We start from the raw sequence: 14,606 nt of genomic DNA on the forward strand, positions 1-14,606 counted from the left end.
GAGACCCAGTTCAATATTCTCCCTGACTATTGGGCAGTTGGGGTGATGTATTAGGAGAGATACTATTTGTCATTATAGTACTTCATCACCATCCTGAATAATATTCCAGCAGCTTGGTAAATAAATAGAGAAAAAAGTGGACCAATCTGTAAACATGTTTTATAGTTTCCCAGTGAAATCTCTTCGGTACAGAAAATGAAATAAATAATTACTGCCACCCAAGCTACTCTCATTGGCAGTTCTTAGGCCTTTAGTGAGGGTAGAGTGACATAGGGAAAAGCACATGCTCTGGAGTCAACTCAACCTGGCTTGAAATCCTAGCCTGTTGTTCTGTGATTATAAGACCTCAGGCCAGTGTCTTTTTAAAAAATTGATGTTTTTTTAAGACCAGCTTAAAGTTTACAGTGAAATTGAGCAGATGGTACAGAGATTTCCCATCAATTCCTGCCCTATGGTACATACAGGTTAGTTTTTTTTTTTTTTTTTTTTTGATAATTATTTTTTATTGAAGGGTAGTTGACACACAGTATTACATTACATTAGTTTCAGGTGTATAACACAGTGATTCAACATTTATATACATGATGATTCTAGGTACCAGCTATCACCATACCAAGTTGTTACCATATTTTGACTATATTCCTTATGCTATACATTACATCCCGGTTACTTATTTATTTTACAGTTGGAAGTGTGTACTTTTTTTTTTGTTGTTGTTGTTGTTGTTGTGAGGGCATCTCTCATATTTATTGATCAAATGGTTGTTAACAACAATAAAATTCTGTATAGGGGAGTCAATGCTCAATGCACAGTCATTAATCCACCCCAAGCCTAATTTTCGTCAGTCTCCAATCTTCTGAAGCATAACAAACAAGTTCTTACATGGAGAACAAATTCTTACATATTGAATAAGTTACATGGTGAGCAGTACAAGGGCAGTCATCACAGAAACTTTTGGTTTTGCTCATGCATTATGAACTATAAACAGTCAGTTCAAATATGAATGCTCATTTGATTTTTATACTTGATTTATATGTGGATACCATATTTCTCTCTTTATTATTATTTTTAATAAAATGCTGAAGTGGTAGGTAGATACAAGATAAAGGTAGAAAACATAGTTTAGTGTTGTAAGAGAGCAAATGTAGATGATCAGGTGTGTGCCTGTAGACTATGTGTTAATCCAAGCTAGACAAGGGCACAGGTTAGTTTCTTAATACCACTACTTCTCAGTTTTCTTGTCTTTAAAGTGCAGATAGTAACTTACTTCATATATTTGAGGATTGAATAAAATCATGTTTCTGAAATGTCTGACATTTGATAACTACTCAGTAATGTGTATGTGTGTGTAACAGGGACATCCTTGGCTTTAAATTTTATTTGGGGCAATATCGTGTTCCTGAGTGCTTCATAAATCTTTCTTGATAATACTTAATATGGCTTTCAAATCTTTATTGAATCATTGAATGAATGAATATATACATGCATGCAGGAATGAATGGAACCCTGACTCTTTGAAAAGCTTTTACTTTGGTCATGGGTAGTATTGCTGGCTTACATGTACTATATACCATGTGGTTATATTAAAGTGTTAAGTATGGTCAGTAGTTAATAGAAATGAATTGATATACTTTAGTCCCAGTTAGATATCCTCAGGAACCATGGTGATCTCTGTTCCAGGTCCGTTATTTTCTTTCACAACAGTGGGGAACTTTTTAGAACGCTTGTCTTAGAAATAGAACCACTGATTCTAGCACAGGCCCCACTCCTGAGGCTCTAAAGTGGGTTGATTTTATAAGCATGGCCCACTGGAAGCTGTGATAAAAAAAAAACCTGTCACTTTTCTTGCTTCAAAGTTCTTAAGATGAGTAGTGGTCCTAGAAATGGTGTGTAGGTCAGGACCTCTTAGCCCACAGTACTTCTCAGCAGGTTTGTTAGATGCTCATCTGTTGTCCTGTTAGAATGAATGCTAAGGCACCACCTCCAGAGTAAGACCATCAGGTTCACTTTGCAACTCCTGAGCCTACTGATGAGCCTCATTTCCTTATCTATAATCTGAGAATTTATCTGATAAAATTTTGTGGTTTAAATGAGATAATACATCTAAATGGATTAGCCTCTTACAGGGAACTAGTAAACCCTCAGTGAAGGCATAGCTGCTGATGCTGCTCTAATGGGATAATGAGGATTTAGTTATGACCAAAGGAGAAGATTAACCAACTCACTCAGCACAGGGCCTGGCACATAGTAGGCCCTCAGACCGTTCCCTTTACCCCCATGTTCAAATACACTGTTCCCAGTTTTAGGAATAGATAGCAAATAGATGACTTTCTGCCTCTAATGAGTCTTTCTTCAGGTCTACAACTAGACATGAATAGCTAAAATAACATAATTCTGAATGTCAAGGATGACATTTTAGAATTAGGTTTTCATGATTTAAAAATTATTTTTCAAGCACATCATAAATGTATACAGTAAATGTTTATCTGATTGTACAGATGCTGTTGACTGAGTACTTGGACATGAAAAATACTCGTACAGCCTCTGAACCATCGGCTCAACTAAGTTATGCTAGCACTGGACGAGAGTTTGCAGCCTTTTTTGCCAAGAAGAAACCTCAAAGGCCCAAGAATTCTCTTTTCAAGTAAGTATCTCCCTGCTGGTAAGATAGCAGGTATCAAGAAGTGTTAGATCCAAGTAGCATGGCTTTCTACTTTATTGACAGTCAATATTTCACCCAGTTAAAGTTGATTTGAAATAATTTAAAGCAAGTGAACATATATTCAATTTTGTGTACTCTTGTTCTCTATAAGGAGAAGCAGCTGTTTGGGAATATGGTTACTGAACTATCTAGAACTTCTAATAATTTCTGGAGTTTGTTTCTGGGGAGTTTTATATAAAATGAAGGGAAATGAACCTCTCTAGTTGTTTCTGGGGAATTTCATGTGAAATGAAAGGAAATGAAAAATTTCAGCCTTTGAAAACCCTGAAGTGCCAAGAAACAACCTTTGTTAATAAAGTTATGCAAATCTCCCTATCTAAGTGGTATTAGATTTTGATTTAATAAAGGAACAATCTGGAAATTCTCCACCATGTTATGTACCCTATGTGTATGTCACTTGGTAACAGCTAGTAGTTAATTGACAGTAATGATAATAATAATACCTACCACTGACTGAGCAGTTACTAGGTACCTGGTACTCAGAATTATCTCAAACATAATCTAATTCAGATTATGTCAGATTTTGGCAGCAGTAGGGCTAATGCTGAAATCTTACTAAGTGCTGGGCACAGCATTCAGCCATTTTCATGGATTCTCTCATTTGGTTACTACCACCTTATGGGCATCATTCTATTTTTAATCTTCATTTACACATGCAAAAAACTTGGGGCACAAGAGAAGTTAAGTAATTTATGGAAGTTCACACAGCCAGCAAGTAAGAGAAGTGGCTTTAAATCTTGGCAGACCTATGTGTTCTTCTGGGAGTTAAGGATACTTAAGAAGTTGTATCTGTAAATCTAAGCATGTAAAGTGACTACAAAAGTACTACTGTAGTATTTTGAATTCATTATTTTTGAATAGGTGAAGCTCCAGTATCTCGTCTCAAGGAGAAGAGATTTAATCCTGCATTGGATTAAATCCATTCTGCTTATTGAATGTGTTCTTTTTTTTGTACAGTTTTATTCAGAGGTTAGATGTTCTCTCAGTTAAAATATCTTTAGTCTGCAAGTAACATTGATTCCCCAAATGAAAGAAATGAAACTGTAGGGAAGTTGTTATCTCACACAATAAGGATGAATGTAGAGGATTCCTTAATTCACCAGTTCAGTATCATCAAGGACCCAGCACTTTCATTTCTCTGCCATCAGTTCCACTCTGACAAAAATGGTAATGCCAAGGAAAAGGTGTTATTTTTCCTGCAAATCTTTTTTTTAATTATTAGGCTATTTTTTATACCACTTTACAGTTTACAGGAAAATTGGTCAGACTGTACAGAGTTCCTTTAACATCCCCCTTCCTTATAGTTTCTCCTTTTAGCAATATCTTGCATTAGTATGGTACATTTCTAAAATAATTGATGAACTGATACTGATGCATTATTAGCTGAAGTTCCTTGTTTACATTAGGGTTCTGGCTTTGTGTTATACAATTCTCTGGGTTTTGAGAAATGCATAATGTCATATATGCTCCATTAGAGTATCATACAGAATATTTTCACTACTCCAAACATCCCATTTTCTACTTACTCATTCCTCCCTCTTCTCCCCATCCACTGAGCCCCTGACAGTCACTGTTCTTTTTACTGTCTCTATAGTTTTATCTCTTCTAGAATGTCTTTTTTAAAAAAAATCAAATGTACATCACAGTGGTTCAACAGCCCCCCTCCCTCTCCCCCCTCCCCACCCAGTCTCCTCCCCCTTGGCAACCACTAGTCACTCACTCTGTGAGTCTAATGATGTTTTGTTCCTTCTGTTTTGCTTTGTTTTTATACTCCACAAATAAGTGAAGCCATATGGTTTTTGTCTTTCTCTGCCTGTCTTATTTCACTGAGCATAATACTTTCTAGATCCATCCATGTTGTTGCAAATGACAGTATTTCTTTTTTTATGGCTGAATAATATTCCATTGTGTATATGTACCATATCTTCTTTATCCATTCATGTATTGATGGACACTTAAATTGCTTCCATATTTTGGCTGTTGCAAACAGTGCAGCGATAAACATAAGGGTGCATATAACTTTTCAAATCAGGGATTTTGTTTTCTTCAGGTAGATTCCTAGGAGTGGAATTACTGGGTCAAATGGTATTTCTCTTTTTAGTTTTTTGAAGATCCTTCAAACTTCTTTCCACAGCAGTTACACCCATTTGGAGTCCTACCAAGAGTGTAGGAGGGTTTCTATTTCTCTGCACCCTTGCCAGCATTTGTTATTTCTTGTCTTTTGGATAGTGGCCATTCTAACTGGTGTGAGATGATAGCTCATTGTGGTTTTAGTTTGCATTTCCCTGATGACTAGTGATGTGGAGCACCTTTTCATGTGCTTCTTGGCCACCTGAATTTTTTCTTTGGAGACATATTTGTTCAGGTCCTCCTCCCATTTTTTGATTGGGTTATTTGTTTAGAATGTCTTACAGTTGGAATTATGCAGTATGTAGCTTTTTCACATTGGTTTCTTTCACTTAGCAATATGCATGTAAAATTCTTCCATGTTCTTTTGTGGCTTGATGGATCACCTCTTTGTATTGCTAAATAGTATTTCACTGTGTGGGAGCACTGCAGTCTGTTTTTTCCATTCACCTATTGAAAGATAACTTGGTTGCTTCCAGCCTCTGGCAGTTATGAATAAAGGTGCTGTCAATATGCATGTACAAGTTTTTGTCTGGTTGTAAGTTTTCAACTCATTTTGATAAATACCTAGCGGAGTGACTACTGGATATGTGGTAAGATTATAAGACTCTGCCAAACTGCCTTCCAAAGCAGTTATATCATTTCAAATACTTTTTATCAACAATTAATTATTATTTATTAATCATTTCTGCCAGTGACAAAGCCCCTTTGTAAGTTTTCCTCAGATTCCAAGGTCAGGTTTTATGTCTGCTGCTAAGCCAGTCACTGGCAAGGGGAAGCAGACCACGGTGATGGTGTTGAACCAGTTAGCGTCACCTCTGATGACAGGCCTTGAGCTGGAGAGGGAGCCACTTTCTCTGAGCACACTGCTGATTGAAGAGGGAGCAAAGAAGTAAAACGCCCCGGTACAATGGAGGCCAGGCCAGCCCACAAGCCAGATGGCAGAAGGAGAAGATGGCTGATTGAGGCAACTAAGGCTGTCTCAGATGTTACCTAACCCATAGGCCTTTATTTTCCCTTTCCCTCCCTTCCTATCTTCCTTCCTTTTTTTAAAATTCATTTTGTTATCATTAATCTACAATTACATGAAGAACATTATGTTTACTAGATTCCCCCCTTCACCAAGTCCCCCCCACACACCCCATTACAGTCACTGTCCATCAGCGTAGTAAGATGCAGTAGACTCACTACTTGTCTTCTCTGTGTTGCACAGCCCTCCCTGTGCCCCCCCCCCACATTATACATGCTAATCGTAAGGCCCCCTTTCTTTTTCCCCACCCTTATCCCTCCCTTCCCACCCGTCCTCCCCAGTCCCTTTCCCTTTCGTAACTGTTAGTCCATTCTTGGGTTCTGTGAGTCTGCTGCCATTTGTTCCTTTAGTTTTACCTTTGTTCTTATACTCCACAGATGAGTGAAATCATCTGATACTTGTCTTTCTCCACCTGGCTTATTTCACTGAGCATAATACCCTCTAGCTCCATCCATGTTGTTGCAAATGGTAGGATTTGTTTTCTTCTAATGGCTGAACAATATTCCATTGTGTATATGTACCAGATCTTCTTTATCCATTCATCTACTGATGGACACTTAGGTTGCTTCCATTTCTTGGCTATTGTATATAGTGCTGTGATAAACATAGGGGTGCATCTGTCTTATTCAAACTGGGCTGCTGCATTCTTAGGGTAAATTCCTAGAAGTGGAATTCCTGGGTCAAATGGTATTTCTATTTTGAGCTTTTTGAGGAACCTCCATACTGCTTTCCACAGTGGTTGAACTAATTTACATTCCCACCAGCAGTGTAGGAGGGTTCCCCTTCTTCCTTCCTTTTTTTCTTTTTACCCCTGTGCAACTTACTATCCTAAATCTAGGTGTATTATAGAAAGTAGGTTTCAGGGGATTTAGATTTCCTGCTTTCAACCATTACCCTAATTTCAACCTCAGACCACATACACATTTTCAAACATTTTAGACAGTCCTGAAACTGAGGTATTGGAAAGCATAAAAATTGTTGGAAATGAATAAATGAAATTAAGTAATCGTTACCTATTTATTATTATTGCGCAGTAATAAAAACTCCTCACCTACACAGAATTAGGCTATTATTACAGATTTGCCTGTTTCTAGTCTTGGTTCTCCCATTAATGAGCTATGAGAGAATCCACAGCCTATTAGCAGGCCTCAGTGCCTGTGGCTGTAAAACAAGGAAGTGAGACTGAATCACCTCTGGTGCCTTTTTTACTGTAAAATTATATCAGTCTGTGCCTTGTTACAAACATTAAAAAGATTCCTGAGTAGCCAAAACATATCGGGTCATAAAGGATTAAGATTTTAGCAAGCTGTAATCTGTTTTTATCACATCCATGAAGGACATTATTACTCTCTTTAGCTGCCCCTAGCCAGGGTTAATTAAGTGTGTTTTAAGTTCTCTCTTATTGTATAATGTCTGCCTCTCTATTCTTTGCTCAAGAGGTTTTTTTTTTCCTTGCTATTTCTGATCAATAGATGCCAGCTTGCTTTTGGAGGTCAGGGGCTTCTTTTCTGCACTTGGCTGGCAGGTGGCTCATCTGAAGTACTGCACACTTCGCCTCCTTCAGACTGTTAGTGCCCTCTTGGGTCTTGGCAGGGTGCAGAGAGAGGATCAGGTAACCCAAAGTGTTTCCCTTTGACTCACTCTCATTCATCTTCCTTGTCAAAGAACGGATTAAGAAGGCATAATTAAGAAAATCGTGGCATTCCCTCCTTGTTCCCAGAAACCCATCCCATTACCCTGTTGCTCTTCCATTATGTTGCTGTTTACCCCGTACTGGCAGTGATTCCTAGAAGGATTTCTCCTGTCAACCTGTTATTTCTGACTTTTGAAAATCTGAGGTTTGAAATGGCATTTTTTAGCACATCAAAGGATTTACCTTTTGATATAGTCATGATTTTTCTTCTTCTTTTTCTTTACCTACATGTTTCTCTTAAGACTGTTTTTCTTTTTTTATTCCTTATTCTAGCTTTTAGAGATCTGTTCTGTCATGAGCCTATGCTCCATGTCTCTCAGCTCTGAAACGGTTCCTGGGTAGGTGTGAACAACATTTTGTAGCTTGGAATTTTGGAGAGTATTCTGCATGATAGGTGGTAGGTTGCAATCCTGGCAGCTATTTAGAAACCATTGTTTTTGAGGACTTTTAAGGAGAGACTGTAGATGCCCTGTGGCTTCAGTGTAGTGATTCAGTGGAATGTCTAGCATCCCCTTTGTTCTTGTCCTCTAACTGCGGGAGTTAAGAAGACATGATGTCTGTTTTGAGGGGCTAGTTGTTTTAGGGTGGCAGCTAGCAGTCACTGAGGCTTTTGACTGGATAGCAGCAAAATTAGAGTGTCTTTATAGGATATTCTTGTTGCTTTGCATTAGGTATCCTGGCAAAGGATCTGAAGGCAAAAGAAGGTTGCAACAGACCAGAGCTGTATTAGGAGAAATGGACAATGAGCAAAAGCCCCAGATGCTGTTGTAAAGGACTGTTAGCCCAGAATAGTGTTTGGCAGCCTGCCTTGGCCCTGCCGTGGAACAGCAGAGGGTCTTGTTGTGGAACACGAGGGACATCACCCACTAGAGTAGGGTTCTTTTACACTACATTGCCGATACCCTCCGTTTCCATGGAACCATTTGTTTACCGTGCGTTTCATTGCAGGTTCGAATCCTCCTCCCATGCCATCAGCATGAGTGCCTATCTGCGAGAGCAGAGAAGGGAGCTCTACAGTCGGAGTGGAGAACTTCAAGGTGGGTGACTGAGCTCCGGAAAAGCGAGTTTTCTGGAGGAAGATCTGAAAGCATTTATAGCATGTGAATTGGAGGTCTGTATTCACAGATTTCCTTTAAGACAACAAAGATTTAAACATTTGATAATCTGTTTCTTCTATCATTTCCCAGCATCTGCTGCCAAGTAGCTAAAACTGTTACTATGGCCACAGGATTTATAGGCCTGCTGCCATTCAGGTGGGAACTCTAGGCAAAAAGAGTGGAATCAGCCTCCTCTTGCTTAAAGGTGGCAAATGTGCGTCCAGTCGCAGTCTAAAGGAATACCAGTGTTCAGTGGCTGTTACTGTTGCTTTTGATTATTGTTTTCAATACCTTCTGGGGTATGGAAGGAATGCCTAAGATTGGGGAAGGGGCAAATGCAGCCTCTGCCATTGAAGGGAAGAAGGATGCCTCTAGTTAGTATGTCTAATCAATATTAGCTTTGATACACAGGTATTTAATATCCATATATGGTTACTAAAGAATTGTAGTCTCCATATGGGGATAGGTAACTACACTAAATGTGGTGAGCATTTCATAATGTATGTTAGTGTTGAATCATTATGTTATAGGCAATTATACTAAAATTAAAAAGAAAAGTTTTCTGCAGAAGAAAATATTTAAGAAAATAATTAGAGGTAAATTTAGTCGGATCAAAAATCAAACTAATAACATTTTCTTCTTTGACAAAAAGGCTGCTAATCATGGTGAATATGATCAATTAAGAAAGATCCATGAGGGCTTGTCAAGTCATCTTAGGCATTGGAAGCAAAGGAAATCGAGTACAAGGAAATGAAAGAGAAAGCCTTAAGATACAGTTATAAAAGTACAGCACGAATATCAGTAACAGTATCAAGAAGGAAATGCTAACAGCCATGTAGATAGTATGCATAAAATGGCAGAGGAGCTGAGAGAAGGGAAAGAATGATCGATCTAAGTTATTTTAGAACTCGGGCTTTCTCCATGAGGAATGGGTAGCATCACTTTCACTGTTGATGCCTTGGGGGCGCTTAGAATATTTTGTAGTGACTAGCCTTCCCAATTGAGTATTTAGTTTTTAAGACTCATCATAATTCTACATCAAAATATTATAAAGTAATCCACCAGCCTTTTTGGATTTAAAGACTACTGCCTAGTCATTCCTACCTTCACCTTCATTATTAATCTAAATACTTGTACATTTTCCCAAAGATCCTGCTATGCTCCCTCATAGTTATGTATCACAGTAATAATTCGATAGCACACACACATAAATAGAACTAAAAGACTAGAAATGTTTGAAGTTAGAAGGAAAAGGAGATTAGTCTACCAACATTTTATTTAATTTTGAAGTGTTGCTTGCTATACATGGGGAAAACCTGAAGTATGCATTTTGGAGTCTTGAAGTGCAGGAGTGCAGAGAGTAGTTAGAATGGGAGCAAATGACAGAATGACTGACTCTCTGGTCAGGGAGGGGGTAAAAGGGGCGGGTGACCCAGGTTCTAGCAGACAGCTGCCTCCCAGGAGGACTGCAAAGCTTAGAAGAAAATGCTGATAACAGAACATTCTTAAAGGATTGATCTTACTTGAACTGCCACTTAGGGAAGCTTAGTCAGTCATCTTGCATTAGAGATAACTTCCATACTCACAGTGTCCTAATTTTAATTTCAGAATTGGCTTAAGAAATAATTTAAATTTATCTCCATAATTTCTTTATACTTAGATTCTAGTATATCAGATTCCTTTAATGGGGACAAACAAAGCTATTATAATTTTTCTCTTTCTTTTTAGCTTGAATCCTGATCATCTCATTTTCTTAAAAAGTAATAAACTAAAGCTTTTAGAACAGCGTTAGGTTCATAGCAATACTGAGTGGGAGGTGCAGAGAGTTCCCGTATGCCCCCTGTCCCCATACCTCCCCTCTCAACATCCCACAACCATAGTTTCAGTTGACACTTAAAGATCAAAAGGTAGACCATGTAACATCCAAAATATATAAAGAATTCACATGCCTCAACACCCAAAAAGCAAATAACCCATTAAAAAATTGGCAGAGGATATGAACAAACACTTCTCCAAAGAAGAAATTCAGATGACAAGCACATGAAAAGATGCTCCACATTACTAATTATCAGGGAAATGCAAATTAAAACCACAATGAGATATCATCTCATCAGTTAGGATAGCCAACATCCAAAAAACTGGGAACAATAAATGCTGGCAAGGATGTGGAGAAAGGGGAACCCTCCTACACTGCTGGTGGGAATGTAAACTAGTTCAACTGTTGTGGAAATCAATATGGAGATTCCTCCGAAACTAAAAGTAGAAATACCATTTGACCCAGGAATTCCACTCCTAGGAATTTACCCAAAGAATGTAGGATCCCAGATTCAAAAAGACATATGCACCCCTGTGTTTATCACAGCGCTATTTACAATAGCCAAGAAATGGAAGCAACCCAAGTGTCCATCAGTAGATGAATGGATAAAGAAGATGTGGTACATACATACAATGGAATATTATTCAGCCATAAGAAGAAAACAAATCCTACCATTTGCAACAACGTGAATGAAGCTAGAGGGTATTATGCTCAGTGAAATAAGCCAGGCGTATAAAGACCAATACCAAATGATCTCACTCATTTGTGGAGTATAAGAACAAAGCGAAACGCAACAGCAGCAGACTCACAGACTCCAAGAGGGCACTAGCAGCTAAGGGAACAGGTTGGGGAAGGTGAGGAGGAGGGAGGGAGAAGGGGATTAAGGGGCATTATAATTAGCACACACAATATAGGTAGGTCACGGGGAAGGTAGTACAGCACATAGAAGACAAGTAGTGACTCTATGGCATCTTACTACACTGATGGACAGTGGCTGTGATGGGGTGTGTGAGTGGACTTGATAATATGGGTGAATGTAGTAACCACAATGTTGCTCATGTGAAACCCTCATAGGATTGTATATCAGTGATACCTTAATAATAAAAAAAGATGCTAACAACCAAATAAATAAATAAATACTTCATTTTTCCTGGGGGAACAAAAAGGTAGACCATGTAATTAATGGGACAGCAGTGCCACCTGTCATACACTCTGATTGAAGCATAGTTATTCAATAAGGATAAATGACTGAACCTAGATTCTTTCTTCTTTTTTGGTAGATAGTAAGAATAGCCAGGTAGAATGTTTTTCTGTGTCCTCCCATCACTCCCAGTGGCCTGTGATCTCTGGAGAAGACAGTATAGCAAAATCAATGAAGAGTAGAGGGTTCTGGGTGCAGATTGCTCACGTTTAAAATCTAGCTCCGCATTTACGAGCTTTGTAACCTCTGTGCCTCTATTGTTAAATTGGGATGGAAATAACTGTCTTCTTCATGAGGTTGTTGTGAAAGCTAGGTGAGTTAAGCTATGAGTGTTTACAAAAGTGCCAGACAAACATGACCTGTCCTGCCTTCTCTTCAGATATCGTTTAATTACTAGCATGGCCACTGCAGAGTCTTCACACACATTCTCTTTCTCTCCTGGGCTGGATGCTACTCCATGCTCCAATTTAGGCTTCATTGGCACTCATTCTGATGAGCCCTCTCTGCTTGTCCCTCCTGTCCTCAGCCTACGGCCCCACCCAGCCTCACCCCCTCCCTGGGGTTGGGGTCCCTGCTTTGTGCTCCTACCACATCTTTCGTGTACCCTTTCTAAGCACTTTCCACACTGTTTTGTAGATTAATGCTCACTTATTTGATGTTACCACAAAACTAAAACCTTCATGGGGAAAATATGACTTTATTTGTGATGCTTAGCACAGTGCCTGTTACTATAAATATTCAGTAAATACGGACTGACTCAATGATGTAATAAATGAGGGTATCTCCCAAGAGGAGGTGGGGCCACTGACAGCCATTAGCAACTTTGTAGGTTTCCATCCCTTTTTAAGTTTAAGGAAAAGTAGAGGCTCTGTATAGATAAGTTTTTGTGTTCTGCAGTTATACCTAATTTAGTAAGTAGTAATGTTGCCCTTGAGCTGTCTGACCTAGCACAACACTACTGCCTATAAACAAAAAACATTTTAAAGTCCAGCTAAGTTTCAGAGGAAAAGTCTATTCTGTGAGGATGGTTACTTGAAGAATAACTGTAACTAGGAACTTTCTCATCTTTCAAAAAGTTAATTGAAATATGGAACTTTCAAGCAACAAGACTATTGAACTTACGGGTATTCATCAAAATAGGAGGGTTTATCTCTGCTTACAAGGGGAAAAAGTAGTTAGCAAACATATCATGGTCATAGTAATCATTAAAAAAAATAATTTTGATGAGCTGACACATCACATGCTTGCTGAGAAAATAGCTCAGCTGACAAGTTTTCGGAAAAGTTTGATGGTGTTTCATTCAGAAGCATAAGAGTCTGATGAATGCTTTTAACATTCAGCAGGAAAAAGGGAAGAAAGATCACAGCTATTTTCCATTAAAAATGGCCATCCTTTTCCAGTTTTTCTGTTAAACTGATGAGTCTGTGGATCACAGTGTAATCTGCATTTCAAGCTTATCCTTGAAAAGGCATAATCGAATAGTTCTGTCAAATCACAAGAGACTGGCAGAAGATTTGTGTCTCTTCTCTTAACACCACATAGCTGTGGGCTTTGCTTTCCAGTGGCTTGCTTCAGAGGGTCAACTTTTCCTTCTGTTGCAGGGGAGCAACAAGGAAATCCACCAGAAAGACCATTAAGGTAACATTAAAAAGCTTAAATTGTACAAAAGCTTAGTTTAAATGTTATTCATCCTAATAACACACAAGGGGAAAAAAGACTGAAAAAATGAGATTTCTTTGGTATCCATCAACCCATCTCAGTTGGCTCTAACTATTATGGTACAGATGGTTCGTTATATAGTCTGCTGTTGGCAATGGGGCTGAAAAGGTGGGGGGTGCCATTTCAAAGTGTACAAGATAACAGGTGGAAACCTAACTTGTGTATGTGTCTGCATTAATCATAGACTTCCTATTGTTCTGAGACTCTCTATGGTTTCATTGGGCAGCCGTATTATAGGTTAGGAAGATATTAGTTTTAATGAACATTTAGCTTAAATATAGCTTCTCAGGTTTAATGTGCGATTCTTCAAGAGAATAACTGATGAATGCATTATCTCATGGGGGTTTAAAAGAAAGAAAAATACTACTGCTCATGACCAAAATGCACTCTTAGGTTAGTCAGTCCTACTGTGCCTCAGTTTTCTCATTTGAAAAATCGATTTTGTTAAAAGATCTGGCTGCTTTAGGGGGATTTTTTTGACTATAAAATTAGATATTAAGACTCTGCAAAAATTAGAATAGCTGTAATTGCTTTAAATTAAAATGATGCTTTTAAAAATGTATCATTGTGGAATCAGGACACCTGCATCCTCTTCTCAGACTCCCATTTTCTCCTCCCCTCCAGTCTTACTGGCCCGCTGAATTGGCTCTCCTCAGGGTAACCAGGGACCTCCATCTTGGGATTTGGCTTAGCTTTTTTGTATTTATTCCCCTTGATCTTTCAGCAGCCATTTCCCTTTGCTCCTTGTGTGCTTTGAGATTTCTCAAGCGCTCCGTTGAGTGTCTCCTAGTTTGGTCATAGAGTCTTTCCTGTGCTCAGCCTACACACTGTCCCCAGATGGTCTCAGTCAAAACTATGCTCTCCTTAGTGCCCAGGTGTGTTGGGGGAAGTGTTGTGTATTTTCCTCAGTCCTTGTCTCCACTGCAACAAAGAATTGAAGGGGAGAGACACAGTAGTGAAGCAGAGTAAAAGTTTTATTTGAAGTTATGCAAAGGGAAAAAAAGGTGCAGCAGGTGACCTCAGGGAGGAGAGGTGCCTTGAAAGGTTTAAGTTTTATTGAAAGAGAGAATGTCTACCCACTTAGAAAGTGCAGGTGACCTCAGAGAGAGGAGCTTCCTGAAGGGTTGAAAAGAGAAAGTTTTAAGTTAAAAGGTTATGCACTTAGAAACTGTGGGTAACCTCAGAGAGAGGAGTGCCCTGA

General features: G+C 38.8%; 1 protein-coding gene across 6 annotated transcripts in view; it reads left to right on the forward strand.

Moving 5' to 3' along the window:
* Window positions 1–14,606, forward strand: part of EXOC4 (exocyst complex component 4) — a 797,616-nt gene that overhangs the window by 220,579 nt on the left and 562,431 nt on the right. For all 6 annotated transcript variants that reach the window (XM_036905582.2, XM_057504775.1, XM_057504777.1 and 3 more), the window contains exons 8-9: window positions 2,499–2,644; window positions 8,521–8,609. In XM_036905582.2, the coding sequence (XP_036761477.2) occupies window positions 2,499–2,644; window positions 8,521–8,609 (235 nt within the window). The remainder of the gene's footprint in view (window positions 1–2,498; window positions 2,645–8,520; window positions 8,610–14,606) is intronic.

This window comes from Manis pentadactyla, chromosome 7 (genome assembly GCF_030020395.1).
Source record: "Manis pentadactyla isolate mManPen7 chromosome 7, mManPen7.hap1, whole genome shotgun sequence".
Taxonomy (NCBI): domain Eukaryota; kingdom Metazoa; phylum Chordata; class Mammalia; order Pholidota; family Manidae; genus Manis; species Manis pentadactyla.